The sequence below is a fragment of the Hemicordylus capensis genome, chromosome 1, assembly GCF_027244095.1.
Source record: "Hemicordylus capensis ecotype Gifberg chromosome 1, rHemCap1.1.pri, whole genome shotgun sequence".
Lineage (NCBI taxonomy): Eukaryota > Metazoa > Chordata > Lepidosauria > Squamata > Cordylidae > Hemicordylus > Hemicordylus capensis.
The window spans coordinates 260,457,723-260,482,798 of record NC_069657.1 but is presented as its reverse complement, the minus strand read 5'-3'; the positions used below and the strand labels follow the sequence as shown (position 1 = coordinate 260,482,798).

At 43.8% G+C, this 25,076-nt stretch overlaps 1 protein-coding gene across 6 annotated transcripts in view; it reads left to right on the top strand.

Annotated features, from left to right (window-relative positions):
• SLX4IP (SLX4 interacting protein) overlaps positions 1-25,076 on the top strand; it is a 123,135-nt gene that overhangs the window by 80,741 nt on the left and 17,318 nt on the right. For 5 of the 6 annotated variants that reach the window (XM_053285796.1, XM_053285795.1, XM_053285797.1 and 2 more), the window contains 3 exons: positions 3,143-3,220; positions 9,175-9,263; positions 11,842-11,999. In XM_053285796.1, coding sequence (XP_053141771.1) covers positions 3,143-3,220; positions 9,175-9,263; positions 11,842-11,999 — 325 coding nt within the window. The remainder of the gene's footprint in view (positions 1-3,142; positions 3,221-9,174; positions 9,264-11,841; positions 12,000-25,076) is intronic. The other variant, XM_053285794.1, reaches the window with a different exon arrangement.

The window sequence follows — 25,076 nt, the reverse complement described above, 5'->3', positions numbered from 1 at the left end:
TACAAATACTTGGGCATTCTCCAGGCTGATAACATCACACACACTGAAGTTAAAAGAAAAATTGGAAGTGAATACATCAGGAGAGTTAGAAAAATCCTAAAGTCCAAACTCAATGGCGGGAACACCACACAAGCCCTAAAAACCTGGGCTATACCTATTATCAGATAAAGTGCAGGAATAATAGAGTGGACCCAGGCAGAGCTAGAGACACTAGATCGTAAGACCAGGAAAATCATGACCATCAATCATGCTGGGCACCCCCGCAGTGATGTAGATAGGCTATACCTGCCTCGCAGCTCAGGTGGAAGAGGAATGCTGCAAGTCCATCAAACAGTAGAGGAGGAGAAAAGAGGCCTTGAAGAATATATCAAGGACAGTGAAGAAGAAGCACTTATATAGTGCTTCTATATAAGCACTATATTCTTTATAGTCTATATAAGCACTCTATATAAGCACTATATTCTTTATATAGCCAATAACGAGAAACTATTCAACACCAATGAAAGAAAGCAGGCCTACAAGAAAGAACAAGTCAAGAACCTAGCAGAAAAATGAAAAAATAAGCCACTGCATGGTCAATATTTGTACAATATAACTGGAAAATCAAACATCATCAAGACCTGGAAATGGCTTAAGAATGGCAACTTGAAGAAAGAAACAAAGGCTTTAATATTGGCTGCACAAGAACAGGCACTAAGAACAAATGCAACAAGAGCAAAAGTCAAAAAATCAACAACAAACAGCAAGTGCCACCTTTGTAAAGAAGCAGATGAAACAGTGGACCACCTAATCAGCTGTTGTAAAAAGATTGCACAGACTGACTACAAACAAAGGCATGACAAAGTAGCAGGGATGATACACTGGAACATCTGCAAAAAATACAAGCTACCTGTAGCCAAAGATTGGTGAGACCACAAAATTGAAAACGTTGTAGAAAATGAAGATGCAGAAATATTATGAGACTTCAGACTACAAACAGACAAACATCTGCCACACAATACACCAGATATAACTGTAGTCGAGAAGAAAGAAAAACAAGTCAAAATAATCGACATAGCAATATCACGTGATAGCAGAATAGAAGAAAAAGAAATAGAAAAAATCACCAAATACAAAGATCTACAAATTGAAATTGAAAGGCTGTAGCAGAAAAAGACCAAAATAATCCCAGTGGTAATTGGCGCCCTGGGTGCAGTTCCAAAAGACCTTGAAGAGCACCTCATCACCATAGCGGCCACAGAAATCACCATCAGCCAATTACAAAAAGCAACTTTACTGGGAACAGCCTATATTTTGCAACGGTATCTATAATAATAACAGCAACAACATTGATAAAAAAATTCAGCCATCCCAGGTCCTTGGGAAGGACTCGATGTCTGGATAAAACAAACTAGTCAATAACACCTGTCTGACTGTGTAAACAACAACAATAACAGCAACAATAACAACAACAATATATGAATAGTGTGAACTGAGTGGTACAAGGGCCCATTCAGGAAGCATGGCGCTCTTAGTTCGTCACTCCCCATGGACAGGCTTAACTGTCTGCAAAAAGGTATGTTTCATTAATATGAAGATAGCCATGGGACACAGGGGTGTAACTACCATTAGGCAAGGGGAGGCAGTCGTCTTGGGGCCCCACTGCTTCACGGGGCCCCCCAGAGGAACATCACATGACTCCCCACCTGCCCATGTTGCACCCCCTATGAATTATGTTGAGTCTCTTGGAGATCGGCAGGAGCAGAGAGTAAAAAAACTAGATTCAGTGTGAACCAGATATTCACCGTATTCATAATGGGGATGTGAGTGTGAGTGCACGATATATTGTGAAGTGTGTTTGTGTGTGTATATCAGCAAGGGGCCCATTTTAAAATCTTGTCTCTGGGCCCCCTCCAACCTTGCTACGCCCCTTATGGGACGGCATTCTGCTCTACAACAACGGATTGTTTACAGTATCTGAATAAAATGCTTGAAGTGACTGATTTTTCTAATTATAGCTGTAAGTGCCACTGTGGAAATGGCTAGCCGTAATTGCCTATTTATGGAAACTATCCCATAAAGGAAATGGTCTGCATCCAAATCTTTATTGCACTTCATGGTAGCTTAATGCTTCGTATCTCAATCTTTAGAGGACATTCAAGTATAAAGTAGTTGTGGTATGTGGCGGAATGTCTTTGTGTAGGGCTGTGGAATGAGGCATGCACAAAGGACTGTACTTTATAACAGTGGTTTCCAAACTCTTGTCAAGGCAGTCATGTCTACATTGAAAGCAAAAAGTGGGTTAAGCCTCTCCAAGCATTCAGGAGTGAGGGCCAGAGCAAAAATGCTGAAGAAAAGAATGCTATGGAGAAATGGCTGTCCACTTGCTCACAGTGCCATCAGATCCTACTAGGGAGGTTATAGCGTCTTCAGGTACATTACAGTTTTGGCGAAGGGAGCAGGTTAGTGCGCTGCCTTCTGGCCCATCTGAGAGATGGAATGTTGACTAGGAAGGATGGTTTGCTCCCTCGGGCAGCTGCCTGTTTTGATTTGTGAAGGGCTCATATTGTGCTTTGAGAACCAAGAACCAAGGAACAATGGCATTGACATGTATCTCCTGTACCTTCCCTCTTTTCTGGAGCCTGGGATATTTTTATTACACCATTGAGCCCAAATGTTCGGAGTGCTCACTCAAATGTAAAGGTATAAGATTTGTCCATACAAGCCTCTCATCTGCAAGTGTTTACTGGGTAGAAACTGCCTTCAGGTGAATGCCCAGTCCTCCTTTGGCACACTGGCCCTGCATGAACCCATCTCTGCCTCAGAATACGCTGTGGGGCCTGTGCTGCCTTCCAAATGTGCAAGGAAGAGCTGCATTGGTTCTCTCCTTTTGCCCTGCCATGTTAATAAGATGTAGCCTCTTCCTGGGAAAGTGATACTGACTTAACTGGTAGGGACACTTACAAAGCACTGTACGATACGTACATATTGTTTATTATTCAGCCTGGCTTTGATGCCTAGGATTAGATTGGTAGGGCATGGAGCCTTTTAATTGTGTACATTTCTGTGGAAGCCTTTAATCCAATAAATATCTTGTTAACCTTAGCTGTTTGTGTGAATGTAGCAGGATACTTGTGAATCTGCCCTGGTTTTTATGTTGCAGCTGATGGCTTTCACATTGCAGCCTATTTCGTCAAAAGATGGGTCAATCTGCGGTGCATTGGGGGACAACAGCAGAGTGGTAAGCAATCTTTTTGTTGTTGTTTATCATCTTGAAGAAACTCAGTAAAGGCAGAAGTTTGTTTTCAAAGCAGAAGCAGCAGCCCCGAGGTATTCTGAAACAGAAATGTGCTGTACAGGAAGACCTCCCCTTGCCTTTCCACACCAACCCCTTCCCTCTTCTTGAATATCCAAGGAGTCGTACTATCTCTAATGGTGTTGGCCACATTGCATGGAGACAGGGGTGGCTACATGGAATCACCCTTGCAAAACAGATGAGTGGCGCTTCCCAGAGTGCCAAGTTTTATGTTCCTCTTTTAAGGAGGGGAGGGAGAAAGGAAGATCATTTTGAGCAGTTGCAAGTGCACTGGCCATGCTCACGTGCAAGCACCTCTAGGTCAAGCCACAACATCCTAGTCACGAAAGCCAGGGTTGTTTCCCCCCTGTGCATAGGGCGACCAGGTGGGAGGAAAGGACAGATCTCCTGTCCCTTTGCACAGAATAGGGTATTTCAGCAAGGACAACTTGTCAAGCCAGGGAAGATAAGCCCCTGCTGAAATTCCCTCTTTTGTACATCTCTTAAAGGGACAGCAGACCCACCTACACAGCACCCTTGTGCATGCCTAGGAACAAGTCTGGAAGGGTGATCCACACACAGAGACTTTGCTGAGAAAGCCTGTCTGCCAGATTCGGGCAAACATTTGTGGTGTTAACTTGCTGTAGCTGATTTGTGGTTTAAAAGAGTGTTGATTTACTCTTTTAAAAAATTATTTTTTAAGTTTTTGTTTTTAAGTTTGACTGGAGTAATTGGCTGGGGCACATCACATATCTATAATGATGGGACTCAGCATTTTAGCGAGTCTCTAAATTGTGAATCAGCAGAGGTTGCCCAGTGAGTCAGGGCTATTGCCAAGGGGCTGTACAAGTGTATGCAAGAAACTGCTTTTGTTCAGCCTGCTTCTATAAAACTAGTTCTAGGTGATGTCATTGGACCTGAACTCTTTTCATGTTTTCCCAAGCCACTCTAGGAGGATGTGACATCAAATCATGTGCTGCCAGAAATAACAGAACTTTCAGAGTTAGGCTGAAATCCTGTTTGTATCATGTTAATCTTTAATTTAGTATAATGTTATAATGCCTTAGCACAGTTGTTAAACTTTGATAGCAAGGCCAGTATTTCAATACTTCAGTCTAGTTTTGTCTTTTTCATTGGCATTTTAGATCATTGTTGATGTGCCCCAATCTCGTCAGTTGTTTGTAGTTTTGTTTTATCAATATTGACTCAAGTGAAATTTTATGCATTGTACTGATCCAGGAATCTACTGCATTTATTTACATACTGATAGACAAGATTTCCAGGGAAAGCCCTGGAGCAGACACTGCTCCCATAATAAATGGCAAGGTGGCCCTAGTGACAGCCTGTTTTAGCTTGGGCCCTATTGGTCCAGCTTTGTAAAGGAAACATGATTCTTGTTTTGGTGTTGTGGCTTTGGCATGTTTAACATAAGGGAGGATCCACCAAATGGTGAGGCATCTACAGCTTGCTGTGGTGATTGTGTTTGTCCTCTTATTGTTGATAATGTTGTGCCCCTCTGGAGCTAGTCTGGATACTGAGCACCAAACTGATTTAGGCAGGGCTCCCAACCTCCCCATCACTGCAAGTCTAAAGTATTTAGTAAGACAAGCTGCATGTCTTATGCAGCTAGAGGCCCCTAACCACAGAAGGGCCTTCACCTTGGCCCACTGCAACACTCTCCCTTCGTCTGTTTTAGATGGAAGATATAGGAGGATTCCCTTACCGGAATAGCCCCTGCTAACTGGGCAAAGAGGCACCTTTTACCGTGGTGATTCTCTTTATTTAGCAGGAGGAGAGTAACTGGCCCTATCCACCCCCAGCACAATACTTCCAGTGATTGTTGCTGTTGTCTATCTTATGTTTCATTTTAGAATGTGAGCCCTTTGGGAGCCATCTTATTTATTTGTTATTTCTCTGTGTAAACCGCCCTGAGCCATTTTTGGAAGGGCGGTATAGAAATCGAAATAATAATAATAATAATAATAATAATAATAATAATAATAATAATAATAATACCTGTGCCCCATGACGCTCGGCAAGTTGAAACCACTGGACACGTCCTCCTACACTGCCTACTTTACAGAGACATCCGCAACATCCTTATTGTGAGCCCTTTGGGGACAGGGATCCATCTTATTTATGTATTTATTTATTATCTCTCTATGTAAACTGCTTTTGAAATTTTTGTTGGAAAGTGGTATATAAATGTTGTTGTTCCTCCAACTACTTGCTAGGTCACCAGGCCATACAGGCCAATTCTACATCTCTCTGACTGCAACCCGCACATAACATACCATGTTGCCTAGTTCTGCACAGCAGTGTGTAATATTCATTGGGATCTGATCGCCAGCAAAAGCTAACCAGGCCCGACATAGCTCATACCTGTTGTCCAGTTACTCAGTCCTACTGCTTTTACTGCCTCAGCTTCTTAGATAGCACAGAGTATATCCTATTACTTTAATTATAGTTTATAGTCATTGTTTTAGTCTTGTAGCTTTTTACAGATAGAGACTTATAGATTCTAGTTTTACAGCTTTTATATCACTACCTTTTAACTTCATGGTTCACAGTTTCTGGCCTGTGAATTCTACTGTTTTTTAATGTTGATAGTTGCTAATTTCACAGCCTGTATGTCTCCTTTTACCTTATTCTGCCCATAGACCAATATAAAGAGATTCAATGATTGCTCAGATCTGATCAGACTTGCTTGTGACAGTTGGGGATTCTGGGCCAGGGTTTTCGAAGCCAGTTTGGATTTCTTTGCTCTCAATTTCAGCCTTGAGTAATTTCACAGAGCAGTTGGAGTTGTGAAGCCTACCACATGTTTGGATCTATGCTTATCCTGGGTGGACAAGGCCAACTGAGTGGAGCCTGCTGACAGGAATAGTAAATATATCACTTCAGAAGTGGAGGGGGCCTCCTTCAATAATGTGCACTCCTGGGTCTAGGAAGGCAGCAGCTGGAAGCAGAGCTCAAAGAAGGAGCTGTTGACCCAGCAAAGGCTAGTTCCAGATGGAGGGGTTATATACTAACCAGGACCCCTACCCCCACCCCCATATCTCATGCTGGCCCCAATCCAAAGCAATTCCCTGAGGATGCCTCCCCTCCTTTTGAGTAGACCCATTTGGAGGAAGGCTCTGGATAGCTAAGTGAGCACCCCATTTCCGGAGCTGGAGTTTGGCTCCTGGGGGACTGGAGTGGGTTCTAGGGATAGGAAAGGAGCCCTGCTGGAGTGGCACTGGGTCCCCAGGGTTCCTCTGAGGGCCTGAGTGAGGAAGAGGAAACAAGATCTGGCTGCCCAGGGTCTAATGGCTCTAGGAGGCTTTTGTCAGGACCTGAGGTCTTGAATGAGGTGTCCTCCTCCTCTTCTTCCTCCTCCTCCCCTCCTCGAAGATGTCACCTGGGTTGGAGTCCAGGTGTGCCCTGACACCCACTCCTGAAGAAACCATTTTCAAGTGATGCTGATTTAACCAATTGCTATTGCTCCATTACATTAAACTGAGTCTGAATTCCAGTGCTGCAGGAGCAAGCCTGTGGTTAGGAGAGGAGGCCAACCTCCAGTTAGCCAACCCGCAGCTAGTCCACCGTGAAAGATTTGGCTCCTCTCCCACCCCTTTATTGTTGCTCCAGCAACATCTGAATCTGCCCCATTTAATGTAGCAAAACCACTGAGCTTCATTACGTTAGAGACCAAGGAAACTGGCATTTCTTCTTTACTCACATTTTCATTTGAGTTAGAAAAGAATTCAGGATCTTGTAAAATTCACCTACTTCGAGGTGAACTTTAGTGAACTTTAGTGAACTTTTCTGAATTCGGCTTGGGAGAATTTCACTGGCATTTCTAGAAGATACAGCCTTAAATGGAACTCAACAGCCTACTGCAATTAAGTGTTTGTACCAAGTTGACATTTTAATTTACTCCTAACTGTCTTGGTTTATGGATAAATTATGTGAACATGGGCATTATATTTAATTTCCTCACTCCCCTCTTTATTCAATTCATGGCACACTATCTTGGTTTTATAATCCTGAAGGATTAATGATAAAAATAATGTTGCTCACATTCATTCTGACACAACAGAAAATGTATGTATGTTTTCATCAGAGTGTCCCTTTGGAATTCCTTCTGTTTTGAAATTATGTTTTTGCTTGTATGGTCATTATCTTTTCTGAAATATAATTTTTTAAAAGGTTGGTGCCTCTGCATTTTTTATGTAGGTCATGTCGTTCTGAGTAATCTCAGCTGAATAAACATTCTTCCTTCATCCTCCTTCAAATAGTGTTACAAAGAGAGAAGATAGTTTTTATTTTTTAATATTATAGTTTTATCTGTAGCTAAATCTTACCTTAGCTACAATTGTATCCCTGCTTACTTTAGAGTAAGTTCTATGGAGTTTAGTGGGATTTACTTCTGAGTCAACATTCAGACTCTGGATAAGGTTGTTCTTGGGTTGGATCAGTTACTCATGTCCAAAGGTAATCTACAAAAGTGCAGAAATTAGTGCTGCCAGCCTTCTGTCCCAATTCCACTCATGCTAGGGAGAAGGCTTGATATAAATTGAATGTTAGATGGGTTCTTAAGTTGTATCTTGGGAGTTCTCAGTGGGGAGATGGTATTTCAGAGAAAACTGACACCCTGAGCTATGGCCATCAGCTGTAAGGTCCACCCTGATGGATGACACTGCTTTTATTTTATGCACGGTGAAGGTGAAAATTGCTCTCTGGCCTAAGTGACGAGAAAAGTCAAATGTTGCCGATCATAAATTCCTGTTATCGAAAGAGGTCTAAGGATAGTCTGCCCATCCAGCTGAGGGTTTTAGGCAGAGTCTCACATGGATATCCCATCCAATTCTCAAAGTTCCCCTCTGTTTGCTTTTGGACACTTGCCATGTTGATTTCAGATCATGCTGAGGGGTTAGGGCTTCTGTTTTGACAAGCTCAGTCTTGGAGAGTGGAGATGCTCTTCTGCTTGATAAAATTAGAAGTCACCTGCCTCTCCCCAGGAGGAGGTATTTTCCTGAAGGTGAAGAGTGTCAATTTTGGGAATGGACATTTTCAGTACCAGATTTTCTCTGTAATTGCCTCTTTCGAGTTACAAGCTTGCAGCCACATTTTGGGATGCAAGGAAAGGGAGAGGTGAGGATCCTGAATCTGAAATGGTAGGAGACTCGAGCCCTCTTCAGGTGTTGCACTGTGCACAGGTTGTAGTGCCAACAAGAGCATGCTGTCAAGCCTCGGGCCGACACACTCCTTCACCACACACCCCCTGCTTTCCATGGATACAGTGTTTGTCTGCAGGGAGAAATGCTGTACTCAGGAGAGAGTCTCCCCATGATTAAGAACACTGGGCATCCTGCATTTGTGTCACTGGAAACATGTTCCTGTAGATCTGTCTATTTTGGTCTCTCCTCAAAACTCCAGTTGTCATGTTTCAGATGAGTAAAAAAAGGCAGAGCATTTCTTTTAATAGTGTTTAATTTCCTATTAACATGTAGGGAACTGCTTGCTAATTATAACCAATTCTGAGTCAAGTTTCCGTACCATGTTTAAGAAATTATCAGACTAGTACAAAGAAAAGGACCGCTTTATGTTCTTGAGAGGGATTTTACACAGAACATTTGTCTAAGAGTTTCCTGCATTCTAGGAAACTGGGTTTGCTCTGCCCTGTGATTTGTATGTGACCAAAGCTTAGTATTTTGCCAGCTCCAGCTCTTGACCAGCATGTTTTCTTGGAGCTTATGCAGGCTATCGAAGGGGGAGTAAGTAAAAGTGATATGGAAATGGACAGAGTGGGGGAAAGTAGCATGTTTAAAAATTTGAACTGATCTGTCTGTTAGGGAGAGCCTCTAAACCTGAACGTGTCCAAAGATATATTTGAGATTTCTGCACTTTCTTCACAGGGTTGCGTGTATTTCCGGACCGATTTGTGATTTGTGTCACAAGACTTGAATCCAGTCCATCTCCTTGGGTCAGTGAAAGTGTGGCACCGGTATGTATGAAAGAGTATTAACAACTAGCATATTTTACTGTGTACTGGTTAGAAACGTGGGTGGTTTTGTATAGGCCTTTGCCATTCATAGATTCTTGGCATCTGCTTGGGATGGAAAATGTTACATAAATACTTGGGCCAAGATGTTTAAAACTTGGAGTAAAAAATTGTTCTCTGAATTCATAAGCTACACACCCAGGCACAGAGAAGATGATGATAGCTTCTGGGAAGCGGACCACTTCTGAAAATCAGACTGTTCTTTAAGGTGCAGAAATAGGGACCTTACCACCTCATTTTTAAATTTATGTATTTATATTTATATAAATGTTAACTAACCTCCTATGGTTTTGTCATACATACTTCAGCTACACTAAATACTGTTACTATATTTTATAATTAGATATGCATTCTGTGATTTTTAAAGACTCAAACCATTGGAAAAATCTAGGTTTATTAGTGCTGGAGATGTTTGGGCTTTAGACTGCAACCATCCCACTGCTGAAGATGGCAAACAGTGGGCTCACGCGCCCACATGCTACCTGCAATCTCTTTTAATGAGTTGATCCCAATGGATATTGTCCATCATCTTGGCACTGACATTGCTAATAGTTAAGAAATTAAGGCACTCTGGGTATGGTTTTGTTAGGTAAGCCAAACAAAGACAGGAGAGTAGGATGTGTTTTGCCACTTCTAACCAATGCAGGAAGCAAGTCAGTAGAGCCTGTTACATTCAGAGGGCACAGACACATTTTCCACTCTGTTTATGGGAGGTAGCAGAGCAAGCTACTCCACCTCCCCTAGCTCTTATCAGTAATGAGGACTTGGTAGTAGAACCAGCAAAGTCAAAAAGAGCACATCAGCACTGTAGGGGTTTTAGGCATCCAGGCATGGAGAATATCTAAAGGTTTTATTTTAAAATGTTCTGTCCCCCTGTTCTTCAGAAACTCAAAGGGGCTAACAACATGCAGATCAGAGATACAGATAATCAGTATCAAACAACTTGATAAAATATTATAATAAAATCTACCAAGCAGAACAGATTATCAGTTTAGCTTCCCACAAGGATTCGCTGTGGCTGCAATGACTAGCTTCATTCTGCACTAATCCTGCTCAGGTCAAAAAATATTTTCCTGTCCAATAGTACTTTCTACACATAGATCATAGTGTTGTTCAAGTTATTTAAATCCTTTGTGTTTTTCAATCCCTTATGCCCTTGTGGGCAAGTTTTGGAATGTGATAATATACATTTAAAAAGAAGGGCATGCTAAGAGAGAGGTGCATGGCAGTTGTCATGGAGAGCAACCCTTCCTTCCTTCCTTCCTTCCTTCCTCCTTCCTTCCTTCCTTCCACCAGAGCACTGCAGTGTGGAGAATCTTAGGTGGGCTTTCATGCCTCCACCTTGGAGCTTGTGGGAGACTGTGGCTGAATGAAGGACAAGCAGCTTCTTCTCTCTCCCAGCCTCCTTATGTCTGGCTATCTAACCTTCATGAGTGCTGTATCACTTACCCTTCTCCTTTCTCTGAAGCCCATTCCTCTTGTTCCTTCTTTAGTTTCACAAGGCTTCCCCTCCTCCCCCTTCCATGTTTTTTCATCTCCAAGTTTCTTCTCTTATTTTCTTGCCCTGCAAACCCTGGTTGCTCTTTCCAACCTTTTAGGTCCAGTCCTTCTAATACAACGTCTTCTGTTGCTGCTTTTTTCTCATAAACTTGGTTAAAGTTATTTTTCCCATGTCTTCATATAGAGCAAAATTGATGGTTCCAGTCTCTGCTCCTGAACCATCTTCTGTGCTCCACAGCAACCTTCTTGCTTCTTTTTGAAAGATTAGATATTTATGAGTGGAGATTGCATAATGGAATCCTTAAAAAAAGAAAAGTAGTAGCTATCTGAGAACTCCTTCTCCAAAGTTCAGGCTGTAGCTCATTGTACCACGCAAGATGTTCAATAGCTGGCATCTCTAGCAAAAGGGTATCGGATAGCAGCACTGGGAAAGGCATTCAGTCTGCCCAAGAAGACTCAAAGAGCCAGTGTGAATCAGAGTAGACATTACTTAGCTGGATGGACCAAAAACTGATTCTGTATACAGTAAGGCAGCTTTGTATATTAATAGGTAAGGTTCACTTCTGCTTTGTGTGTGTCTGCACATGATGGATGTATGAAAGTTAACAGAGTTATGCTATCTTATGAACACTTCAGTCTAGAATTATTGATTCCATAAGGTTCATAATGATTAAACCCAAGCAACTGGCAAGTCAGTAATTCAGAAGAGGTGGCCTTGACACTAGAGAAGACAGAGGAAAACCCTCTGGCATGTTAGGCTGACATTTGCTGTCTGTCGGTCTTGTGAGCGTGTGCATAAGAAACATTGTGCAGACAGTGAAAACCCAGTTTCCTGTTGAAAGACACTAATGTTGCTTGAGTATGTGGCAATGGTAATTCCCCAAGGTGTTTTCCAGGGAGTAGGAATGTAGGTGGTGTCCTAATCCTGTGGTTGAGGTCTGAATCCCTTGTGGTGTCCATTCCAGTCTGTTCCTGATCTGGTGGCTGCAGTGTGCAATGGCCATTCTTCCATCTCTTCTAGGACAGCTCTACTTTCTCGTCCCTTTCAGATGAGAAATTACATACAATGTCTTGCCAATCCTTCCTCCCCCATATCTGGAACGCTGCAGCAAAAAATGTCTGCCACAAGCTCTCCTACATCACCCTGGATGCACATCCACTCATCCTAAGTGTTTTGCAGTAAGATTTGTTGCCTTTCTACTTCATCCTTTAGCTTTTGTTTGTGCAGTGATTCTACAGTTGATGAGAATCTGTCTTTATTTTACACATTTTATTGTTGGTCTGGCTACTGTTAGAATAAGGGGTTTGTTTTTTCAATTAACGTTCAGGCTATCTTTAAATTGAACTTTAATCTGAAATGTATTGTTCCAGTTCCAAAGTATTAGCTATTCACAGAGGTACTGCATTCAAGATAATTGCACTTGCTAGTGTGTGACAAACTCAGCATGGCCAAATTTGGTTGCTGAGTGTACGGGATATGGGACAATCACCAGCATTCAGAAGTAATGGAAGCAGAGGATGATGTAGCACCTACTTTGGGATATTCACTCCAAGTTTAGAAACTGCCAATACTTCCATTGAGCACACAGTTGCAATAGTGGTTTAGGATACTCTTTAGGGAACTTCAATAGAACAAATATCTGTACTTTGATTTGAAATCATTGTGGCATATGATTGCAATAGATTTTATAGTCTTTCAATGGATGCTTGGAGAAACCCAAAGCCACTTGTCAAAATTTGCCAATGCTTTAGCAGAAGGTACAAACATTGACAGCTCAATTGGGCAGAGGCACCTTTTGAAGCAACTTTGAAACTCTCGTATTTGGCATGCCTCATGGGGAGAGCAACTGTCCCTATCCCTAAGCCTCCCCTGCTCTGACAGCAATAAAAAACCTTTTTTAAAGTCTCCAAAGACTTGTTTTTTACCCAAGCTTTTAAATCTGACTGTGGTTTTAAATTGTTTTAAGGTTTTATTTTTTTTAATCTGTTTTACGCTGTTGTAAACTGTCCAGATACGGAAGTTTGGGGCGGTCCACAAATTTGAAAAGTAAAATATCTAACCCCAGCTCAACATCCCTCCAGTGGCTGTTGCTGATGTGTCCCTTCTGTTTATTTTTAGATATGTGAGTCCTTTGGGGATAGGGAGCCATTTTCTTATGACTTTGTTATGTACTGCCTGCAGAACTCCGTGATGAACAAGTTTAATGTAAAAGTTGAATACTACATATTCTTATTAATAATTTACAGACAGAAGCCTCATTGATTGTGCAAGGCACATGATTGTAAAGTTATGTACAGGAAAGGAAAGGTTGTGCCATCAAGTCGGTGTCGACTCCTGGCTACCACAGAGCCATGTGGTTTTCTTGGCAGAGTACAGGAGGGGTTTACCATTGCCATCTCCCGTGCAGTATGAGTTGATGCTTTTCAGCACCTTCCTGTATCGCTGCTGCCTGATATAGGAGTTTCCCACATTCTGGGAAACACGTCAGCAGGGATTCGAACCAACAGCCTCCTGCTCTCTAGGCAGGTTGCTTCCCCACTGCACCATTAGAAATATGGTCCCAGTTGTTGCAAGCACTGGCACTCTTTGGACCGGACTTCCAGGCCAAAGTCCAGTCCTCTCCTCTGCCATGGGGGGTGATGGCTCCAAAATGTCCTTCCAGGGGCCTTAGTGGTGGCTGCTGTCGGCCGCGCTGTGCCACCGCCGGGCAATTGAGTGCTCGACTCGCGAGACCCCCCAAGCGGCCTGGCGGGGACTGCCAACAGCCCAGTCATTCATGTGTTCAGTGGGGAATGGCACTGAGTGCAGGCTGGGCTGCCTCTGTGGCTGCTGCTGCAAGTGCAGGCCACCTGCCTGCTTCAGCAGCGATTGGCTGAATCTCTCCCAGCTTCCCCGCCCATTCAGCATGCCTGTGAGAGTGAGAGTGAGCAGAGGTGGAAGCCGAGTGTGCGCTGCCTGCATGCCTCCGCGGTGGTTGGGCAAATCTCTCCCTGTGTCCCCACTCATGCAGCATGGCCTGTGAGAGGGAGAGGGAGCAGAGGCTGCTGCGAGGCAATGGAAGGAGAGAGAGCAAAGCAAAACCTTAGAATGCTGTGCCCCCCAAAAGCTTCCTCAGTAGCGCAGCTGAGATGGCTGGGTTGCTACTGAGCTCTGTCCTGCTTGAGCTTGGGGAGAGGGGATTTCTATTTGCCTTCTATCGCTGGGGGCCGTGGAAGGGGGTGGAAAACAGCACAAGTAAGACAAGAAAAAGTAAACCATCCCCGCTCAATAAAACTTCTGTTTTTGTTCTGTGCAAATTGTGGAGGGCTTGGAGACAGAAAGCACTTGTAAGAGCTTCAATTAAAATTTGCAAAAATGGCCTCTCTCTCATAGGGGAAGAGTTTGATGTTCATGTGGAGAATGGAGGAGCACCTTTGTAGGGATGAGGACGGAACTGTTCAGCACTCCGTTCTAGTCGTCTAAGCTGGTTCTGAGGGTGGGGGTTCCTTTTAGTGGGGGGTGCTGCCTACCTGCCTGCCCCTCCAATCCCCCCCACCCTGTCGGTGCTTTCGTAAAAAGCAGTGCGCAGGACTGCAGCATCCCTCCCTGGGCCCATGTCAGGGTCTCAATGGAAGTGGCCAGTGCATGTGCGCGTTCCATTCATGTGTGCATCAGCCACTTCCGTTGTGACACTGACTGGGGTGCAGGAAGGAACATTGCAGTCCTGTGCATACTTTTTGTGAGAGCACCAGAGGGGCGGGGGCTAGCAGGCAGGCAGCACCTCCCCTGCCCCTTAAAGGAACTCCAGCCCCCGCCCTCCCGGGAGTACACAGAACCAGTTCCGTGCACATCCCTACACCCTTGTGGAGATCAGGTTGGTCTGTGTATAGTTCAGTTGCTGTTTTGCCCTCAAGAACCTACGTGTTAAAAATACTGCATGTGTCATGGTTTGTGTGTGTGTGTGTGTGTGTGTGGCGTGTACATGTAGTGGGATGATGCTTAACTTGGAGAGGGGGGACTCCAAAGTGTGTGTGTGTGTGTGTGTGTGTGTGTGTAGAGGTGGTGGTGCTCCAAAGGACTTTAGGTCCAGGCTCCAAAATTCCCTAGTTTCTACCAAAGACAACCACAGGGCTCTGTGGTCTCCAGGAGTCAGCACCGATTCAACAGCACACTTTATCTTTTACCACTGGTTGCATGTACCGGAAACACTGGAATCTTCAACCAGCACTGATAGCAGCATTTGACACTTGCCAAGATGGCTCTTCACTGCAGAAATAGAAGACAGGTGGGCACTTTCTCCTCCTCATCCCAACATTTTTAGTGGTGTGTGCATGCATTGGTATCCTTAATATATATATTTAATATACACATGTACCTGGTCTCAGTATAGGAGCTTAAATGTGCTTTCTCTTCATCCAAAAAGCTATATGCATTTATAGCAACCCATTTTACTTGTCAATGTATTAGATATAAGAAAAAATAAAAATATTAATACGGGCTCATTTCTTGCGCAGTGTCTTGTGCCTGTTTTAACGCAAGCCCTCTTTCACAAATGCAAGAATTGCACAAATGCAGCTGTGCAGCCTTACAGCCATTATTTCTGATGGCCATAGCATAGTACAATTCTGCGCCATTTTGCATTTGCGCAAAAGCACTCCTATACAACTATGTATATGTTTCATTAAAATGCGCATGGGCCCCTGCGCAGTATGTGAGCCAATGTGAAAAGACTTTATACCAGAAAATATTCTGGTGCATAGTTAGTCTTTCAAAGATGTAATATGAAAATTTAAATAAGTGTTTATAAAAGCTTCTTTTGCCTTATTAATATATAATGAGGTAACTCTACCTATTGTACCATTGTTTTTTAATTTAAATACCAGATTGCCTAGATTCATTTTGGTTGGAAGATATTTCCGTTTCCCACAAGCTCATACTTTCTAATACTACAGATAAAATAATTTTTGTATAGCTATCAATTAACACCATTATATTTTCCCCAGTGAATAATGTAATATTCAAAAGCAGAATAACTGGTAGAACCTTCTTTTTTTTATTAAAGAACATCACCTGCAAATCCAACCACATTGTAAGGCTGCTTGTGTGGTGCACCTGGGTCTGCGTGGATCCCAGTGCTCCCACCTAGCCTGACCTGACTCCAAAGCCCAACCTTTAACCGAGGTTAAGGGCACGAGTGCACTCTTAACCCTGGCGCCGGGCTTGTGTGTGTGTGCTCAGGATGCTTGCATGGGTATATCCCACAGTGTGTTGCATTGTGGGATATGCGGAGGCCAGGATGCAGCGTCCTGGGCTCCAGAGATCCGCGCTGCATGCAGCAACACAGATCATGTGGGAGTGCAGTGTGCACCTCCCACCAGCTGCAGAGATTGTCTGGGGAGAAGGTAAGGTTTGCCCAGCCTTCTCCCACCCCCTCGCCTGTCCACCTGCCTGCCCAGCCTCTGGTCGTGAGAATAGCCTCAATATATGTCATAGAAGCACGTGCCCTGGATGCAAGATTAAGTTCATTGGGGAAACAACAACCGACCTTTGCACATGATTTAGAAACCACAAGTTAGCAATCACACCAAAGAAACCTAAACAAGCTATTGCAAAACATTTTAATTCTGATGGCTACAACCTTTCTGATTTGGAAATATTTCCTGTGGAGAAGCTCTCTAGTCCAAAGATATGAGCAGTAAGAGTGAACTTCTAGGTCTATCGACTTCAGACACTTGACACCCCATGGCCTCAGTCCTGAAGTGTGTTTGTGTGCATGCAATTAATTATCTTCTATGTACCTACCACCTTCAGCATTCTTTAAACTAGCTCATTGGCTCGCAGTGTTCATTTAAGTCACAATTGTGTGTGGAAGTTGTAAACTGTATGTGTGAAACTGTAAGCTAAATGTCTCACTAAAGAAGTTTTAAGGTGACCTGTTTTATCATTCATGTTATCTGCCATGTGCTCTGGGTTTTGGGATTGAAACTGCCCTAGTTGCCCTGGTGGATGACCTTCACTGGTAGATGGATAGGGGAGTGAGGCTCTTCTGAATATCTCAGCAGCATTCTGTATCTTTTAATAAGGGCATCTTTTTTGGACCGCCTGGCTAGAATCGGGGCAAGGATAGACCATTCTGTGATCTTTTCTGACAGGTCAGTTCCAGACGGAGGTGTTAGAAGCTTACTTTTGCACCAATGGTCTTTGACATGTAGTGTGCCACAAGGATCCATTTTGTTTCATGCGCTGTTTATCTTTCCAAATAGATGCCACCTCCCATTGTTAATATCATTGAAGATACTGTTGCCTTTGTTTAAAGATCAGGAAGGTTGAAACCAGCTTGACTTTAGGGAAAGGTGATGTTTCATGTTGCCAAGAGGCAGATAAGAGTTCTGAGATCATGTTAATACAGAGCATAAGAGAACGCAAGAGAGAAGGAAGAAACCATAATGGGGTGATGTAAGAAAATGTGAAGCAATTGGATGTTGCAGGAAGAGGAATTTTATTATTCAGGGAATATGGAAATTAGAGTTGGCATGGCTTGGTGAAGCAAGTGCCTTAATTAGCTGGTGTTATGGCAGCAGCAGCTCTCTGTAATATGTGATGGGCAAGGTAAAACAGCATAACCAAAGAAGATACACTGGGAAGTTTTCTAGATGTAAATTGTAACAACTACATTGTTGATTTCCATGGGAAATGTTGATGCTTGTGTAAATTATGTATGTGCCATTCTGCACTTTAAAAAAACTGCACATAGCCCCCAAATCCATGGAAAATGTGGTACCAAAAAAAATCCCTTTTTTTCTTGTGTTGAATACACGAGGACCTTTTTGTGCATGTCACATTGTAGTGTGTAGACAATGTCAGTGGGTTTCCAGGGAAGGGTAGGTGGGGCAATTGCCTTCTCTGGGCGGCGACAGGGGAGGCAAGGAGTTATTTCCACCTTCCAACACACCTTTCCCTCTCTGGCCATTACTCTTCCGGTCTTGGCTCAAGAAACATGCTCCTTGTATTTCCACCCCCCTCCTTGGTTTAGGGAGCACTTCAGTGCCCAGCGATGGGCCTGTCGCCAACACAGCCCACCTACTGCAAGAGCTCCTTGTTCTTTTTGTGGGGGAGAATGCTTCAGCGCCCAACCAGACTCGGCTCCTGCACCCTTTTATAGTTTCTCTCTAATGGAAGAAAATGGAGGGAAGAGCAATGGCCATAGTGTTAGATGAAATTCCATTGAAATGAAGCAGAGGCACCGACAGAGGGGAAAGTAGAAAAAGGCAATGCGTTTCCCCCCTGATAGCATTTGAATGCTGAAGCACCTCAGCTTCCAAGGTTTTCTTGGGGGGGGGATTAGAAAGGGGGAGGTGCTTCCCCTTTGGATGCATGTGGATGTGATTGACCATTAATAAACAAAAGGAAGATGAGGATAAAACTAGCCTAATGACATGATTTTAAATCGTTTGTCATGCACTGTTTGCTCCAGGTGCGCAAACACCCAGGGAATACTGTCTGTGGGCAGTAATGGTGGACAGAAAAGAAAACGGGGTGGTAAACTGATGGGCGGAGGGGAGGGGAGGAGGCACCACAAAGAGCAGGGTTTTCGTGTGGAAGGCTGAAGGTGTAGACAAGGAAACTATGCAAAAGACAGTAGAGAAGTGATTCATGTGTGCAGCCCACAATAACTGGTGATTCATGTGTGCAGCCCACAAATGAGATTTTCCATGAAACACCATGAATCCACTCTAATATGCTATCATAGAATCCACACTCAGTACCTCAGAAACAACAGAACCCTGTACCCCATGGGTTAGAAATCATTGGGGGTGGTTGGCACCCTATGTGCACTACACCACCACTCGCTCTGGGCCACCCCATCACCCCCCAAGTGCACTTATGGGGCTGCTGAAAGCTCCATTATAACTTATTATGAGGAAAAACCTTGAAGACGCGTAAACTTCAACAATTAACCAAAAATCAGCCCTCTGCCCAAATCCTTTGAAAAAATTCAGGTAGCTTCCTTGCCCCTACCTGGCACTACCACCAACCCCACACGGCTCTAGGCCACCCCTTTGCCCCCGACGTGAAGCTATACATTTGCTGACACCTCCATGCTTCTTTATGGAGAAAAACCTTAAAGACGCGTAAACTTCAAAAATCACTTAAAAATCACCCCTTTGCCCAATTCCTTTCAAGTAATTCTGATAGCTTCCTTGCCCACCCTAGGAACTACCACCCACGACACTCCACTCTACGACACCCCTTTCCCCCCGACGTGAAGCTATACATTTGCTGCAATCCTAATTATTCTCTATGAGGAATTCAAAAATAATTTAACAATTCACCAATAATCAGAGGAGTGTCCAATTGCCTTGGGATTTTTTGGGTGGTAGGCACCCCTGTCTGTCTACCACCCACCCTGCATTTGTGCCCCTAGGTGCTCCACAATAGGGGATATGGACTTGTTCAGGTCCCATTATACTCAATGAGAAAAATAATTAAAAATATTTCAAATATTCATAAAAAATCATAGGGGTGTCTGATTGCTTCAGGGTTTGCATGGTTGTTGGCACCCATGGGTGCTCCACAATAAGGAATAATGGCCTGGTTCGAGTCCCATTATATCCTATGAGAAAAAAATAAAAATAATTTTCAAAAATTCATAAAAAAATCGTACGAGTGTCCGATTGCTTTGGGGTTTGGGTTACAGGTACCCCTGGGTGCCAGCTACCATCCTACCAATTTTTGAGTGTCTGAACCGGTCCGAACCAGTCCGAATCGAACCACCCCCAGTTCGGTTCGAATTCGAACCTGCAGCCCAAACCTGAGGGCTGGTTCGGTTCGGATCTGAACCGCCGAACCGGTTCGCACATCCCTAATGCAATCCCTGTTGTTTGATACAGGCAATGACCACACTCTTACTTAGATGTCAAGTTCTCTGCTCCTCACTATGGAACCCCACGTGTCGCTTTTACATTATTCCAGTATGGAGGCAGATTTGATATACACTGTTGTACAATGTTGAAAGGCAGCAGATAACAGTGTACTGAATTCATGCCATATATGTTTGCTACAGAGAACTGTTCTCAGTAGCAGCTGGTAATTATTCCTCAGAGAAAGCAGGGTCTAAAGCCTCTGCTTTGGTTGTCCACTTCTCCTCCTCCTATTATACAACATTGAACTTGAACCAGTGTCCATTTTAAGTTGTGGTCTCAGTTCCGGCCAGGTATGGTCTCTCTTTACTATTTCATCCCGCTAAATATATAGAGCTTTCTCTGGTGTGCTCCATTGTGAATGAGAGTTGCTTGTTTGTTCTCTCACCTTAAAACAAAATAAAACAAAAAACAAACCTTTGTATATAAAAAGCTAGTGTGATGGAGAGAAGGATTCAGAGTAGCCTTCTTTCTGACCTGCTGATTTTTGTAGTGTGAGAAAAGCAACTCCCTCAGCTGCAGCCTAAAATGGTACAATCCAAGAAAAAGCTTTACTGCTAAATTATGCTGACTGTATAAACTTGCCCTTGAAATAGCAACAAATGTGAGAAAGGTCAAAATTAAGTGTATGTATGAAATGAATTATTATGAAGGTAAAACAAATATGAGAAAGATTTGAAAATAAATGTGGACAAAATGCAGGTGTGGATGCAAAATGCATCCCTGAAGAGATGAAAATTAAGCAAGAAATGTTTTTATTAGATGTTCTGAGAAATCGATTTTGTACATTAAGATAATGGTGATACGCAGAGACATAGCTATAATTGAGCAAGAGGGTTCGAAGAACACGGGCCCCCAGCTCCTGAGGGCCCTATAATTGAGCAGCTCCTGAGGGCCCTCCAGCTCCACTCCTCCCTATTTTCTTTATTATCTCCCTCACTCTGGGGGGCCGCCAGAGAGAAGGATGAATACGGGCCCCCTCTCTCCTAGCTACGCCCCTGGTGATACGTTAAAATCATGGTGGTCGCTGAGAGACTGAGAAAGTCTAAATAATTCCTGAATGAAATGAAATTACTTTAAGGGAACAGTGGTTTGGGAAAGAACTTCTGAGTGAGTGATAATTACCTTTTCACTGTCTGTGACCGTGACTGATGTCTGTCAGTAGCTGAGACTGGAATGATTATCCAATGATTTGTTCCGATAACAACTCCTGGAGGGCAAACCAGAAAGGAAAGTGTGTACTTCTTACATAATCCAATTTACAAAGATCAGTGGTGGGTTTTCTATAAAGTTAACATTAAAACAAAATAAAAATAGTACCAAGACCCCCGTGGTTCAAAAATGCCAAGATAGTGGAGAGAGAGAGAAATCCCCATGAAATTAGATCCTGTTACTAATCTCTAGTGTTTGGTTCAGTGCTATCCATAGCTTGAAACTTAGAAGCACACATGTTTAGATTTCCTGTAATGCTGTGCATTTTTCTCCCTAAAGTCCTCTCATTGTTTCATATTACAGTCTGTGCAGTAAAATCTGATCTTGATTTTGCTTTCCAATCTTTGATTGAGTTTGGATTGCATGTTGAAAATAGTCCTGTATAGATTTCCATTAAGTACACATTTGCACAAAGAATATTGGGCCGGATCAGATAATAATCCAAAGAATTAGGAAGGGGATGCACTGAGAGCACACCCATCAGGACATCCCCCACAGATGTCACAGTACCCTCCCAGCATGTATGGTTGTTGCAGGGAGGGGGCTATTCATTCAAATGGCCCCACTTTAAGAACCAAATACTTGTCGTATTTGGAGCACACATAGAGGGGCCATTCAGGTGAATAGCTCTCTCTCTCTTTTCATTCATTCATTCATTCATTCATTCATCCGATTTCTATACCACCCTTCCAGAAATGGCTCTCTCAAGGGACCTGACAGGAGGGTATCAGGACATCCATGGAGGGTATCATGATGGAAGTGCTTTTGGAGCATCCTTTTCCTAATTATGTGGGCTGGCAAGGTATTGTTCAAACTGTCCCAGAAACAAAACCCTGTTACCCTAAGCATTCTAGCAGGGCCTTCATGAACGATGCTGATCTGTCCTTGCTTTCACAGAGTGTTCTTCATATCTTCAATTTCTGTTGTGTTATAAATCAACCTGCCATCTTACTTTCAAGTAAGGCTGACAAGATATATTCCTACATTGAATAAAAAATTAATTTTCAGTGTTGAATAAAAATTAAATCATTAAATCTAGCTTAAAGACACTGAATGTTGGGGAAAGATTTTAGCGGTTCTCTTAATTACTCTCATTTAGTTTGTCACTCATCAAAGCTATTCACACAACCATGCAGGAGGACAGGTGGGAGGGAAGGAAGGGTATAACTCATCTTTCCCCAAACGCTTGAGCATATGCTGCTGGGAATGTGGCTCATGCTCCTTGGCGATCTACACTGCATCAAGCAGCGTGGATCTCTGAAGGCTGGGATGATGTGTCCCGGCCTCCAGGTATCCAACAATGCACCGTGTGATGAGCGCGGTGCATTGGGGGATAGCTCCATTAGATGGGTGCTCTAGATCCCTTTCTCTGTATATGCTTGGGTTGCATGCAGCCTGCGCATACACACGACCCCAGTGCCGGGGTTGTGTGTAAAGGCCAGGGTTCAAAACTGGGCTACCCATGAGGGCAGTGCCAGGATTGGGCTCAATTCCAGTGGTGCACACAGGCAGTCAAATCCTAGCTTGGGTTTTGCTGCTCATGTGCATAGCCTTATTGTATACATATTCTCCATCCCGTTCTTCCCCTTTCTTAACTCAAAAAATTAGTTTTTAACATTAAGTTAGTGTGTACTCCTGTCCTTTGTACTCTGTTAGGGCCAAGCTAGATGTGACACAGACAGCTATATGTTTATTCAACTGTCTGTCCCATTCACATATAAAGTGGGAGGTAGTGTCTAATTTTTACCTCCAAAAGGGGAGTTGTGGGTGAGAGTTACTATACCTCTCTTGCCTTACTTCCTCTCCCTTTAGCCTTATTCAGTCATTACAAAAGTGGGTGGTGGAACATGGGAATGTACCCATGCTGACATGCTCTTTATTCACACCCACAATGTCTGGGCTCAATGTTCGTCTGAGGACAGCAGAGCTGAGTTGAACCCAATGATACTTCCTCCACACAATCTAGAACCCTGGGATACCTAGAGCTATTATTGTTTCAGGTACTGTTTCACCAGCTCTACTTGTTTCTACTATCGGAGTCAAATTTGAGGGGGAAGTTCCTTAAATGGAGTGTAGGGAGCAAGTTGAGTGATTGGCTCTGCTTTTGGTACAAAAATAAAAAATTAGACTCTACCTACTGCTTTATATGTGGCTGAACTTGACACGGCTAGTTTGAACCACTGTCTCAATACCTAAGTAGTTCCTGGAATAAAAGTATGAAAGAGAGGATTTGTTTTGGCAGTGATACACCCCTAGTCTGACTGCGGTGCTTATCTAAGGCCAGTTGAATATGGCAACCCAACACAAGTAATCCTATATAATAAAAGCCTAGACCGTGATCCTGTGTGCCAGGTGTCTTTTTTGGCTGTTCTGGGCATGCGCGGAGCACATGCGCAGATCGGCCCAAAAAGATACGGGCAGCCATGTTGGACCAGGCCGCCAGAGAAGAGGAGTGCGGGCCGAGGTGGCGGTGGCTGCGGCGGGGCGATTGGCCTCGATGGCGGTGGCCGCCGCCACAGCGAAACCGGGAGGAGCAGAAGCGGCGGGCGGAGAGTGCGGCCGAGGCGGTGGCGGAGCCGTGGCCTCGGCCAAAGGTGGTGGGCCGAGGTGGGGGTGGCCACGGCGGGGCGACTGGCCTTGATGGCGGCGGCGGCGGCCGCCACGGCAAAAAGGCGGGGAGGAGCAGAAGCGGCAGGCGGAGAGTGCGGCCGAGGCCAAAGTTGGCAGGCTGAGGAGTGCGCCCAAGGCGGGTGAGGCGGCAGCAGGCAACCCCCCCACACTAGAGCCCGTTATTACAACGGGCTAACACATACTAGTCTAAGTATAAATGGCAAGATCAAGGATATATTCTGTTGACCTTTAAAGTCATCAACAAGTTATTGTTCATGCTGCCATAATTAGATCAACTAGCAGCACAACTATTGCTATTTTAAAATTTACCCTTGTAAAATAAAGATGTTTATTTCTAGCACCAGTTTTAAAGCGACATACATTAAGTTATTTAATCCCTGTAACTTTTGTTTCAAGATATAGAGGTGAGGGGATGAGGTGGATAAGAGAAACCGATTTAGCAAGAAATGGTGTCTTGTTACGTTCTCGTTGGCCTTTGGTCTTTAGAGCAGGGAAAAGAGAGTACCAATGTGCCCAGTGCTCCAGTATACATTGTACCAGGGACTCAAATGCACCAGGGTATCTCTCCCTCCTGGTCTAAGAGACCTTTCTTATTACCGAATTTTACGGACTATAAGACGCTATGGACTATAAGACACACCTTAATTTTAATCCAGTTTTTCAGAGTTTTAACATATTAAACTGTTAAAACACATAAGACGCACCTGAATTTTGGCAGATATTTTTCGAGGAAAAAAGTGAGTCTTATAGTCCATAAAATACGGTATTTCTATACTCTCAGCTATCCATTTCAAGGAGGGCTTTACCAGTAGGTGTGTGAGAAGACACAAGGAATCAGACAGGAATGTCTTCTGTACTTTTACCTGGGAATCGAATTCAAAGAGTTACAATAGAAAAAGAGTCCTGGCAAGCAGAGGCTTATCCTAAATATATGCAAGGCTGTCTAACAGGGGAAAGGGAGAGGAGGTTAGAGAAGGGTGAAGGGAAAGGGGGAACATTTGTTACCAAGGAACAGGGAACCAGTGAATGGCCAGTTCATTGTTCACTCTACAACCAAGATGCTGGGGTTTGAAGAAAAGTTATAGTACACGAAGCTGTACTGTGGGGACGCTGCAGCATGGGAGAGGGTGAAGACCCATCTTCCGGACTTGCCTTCTGATGGTCTGGACCGGACTTACAGATCTTATATTCTTCTCGGCCTTTGAAGATCTTGCAGGGGTCAGCCCTCACATCTGCCAAGGTCGTAATTATGCCAACTCTGACACCATCCCTCCAGGTTCTGGTCTCAGAGAACGTTATTCCTTTCTCGCCCTCTGATTTGTCATCTAAATTGGTTCCTCATTATCAGGGGCGTAGCTAGGGGAGAGGGGGCCCGTGTTCATCCCTCTCTGTGGCACCCCCCATAGTGAGGGAGATAATGAAGAAAATAGGGAGAGATGGAACTAGAGGGCCCTCAGGAGCTGGGGGCCCGTTTTTTTTTTTTTTTTTAACCCTTTCGCTCAATTATAGCTA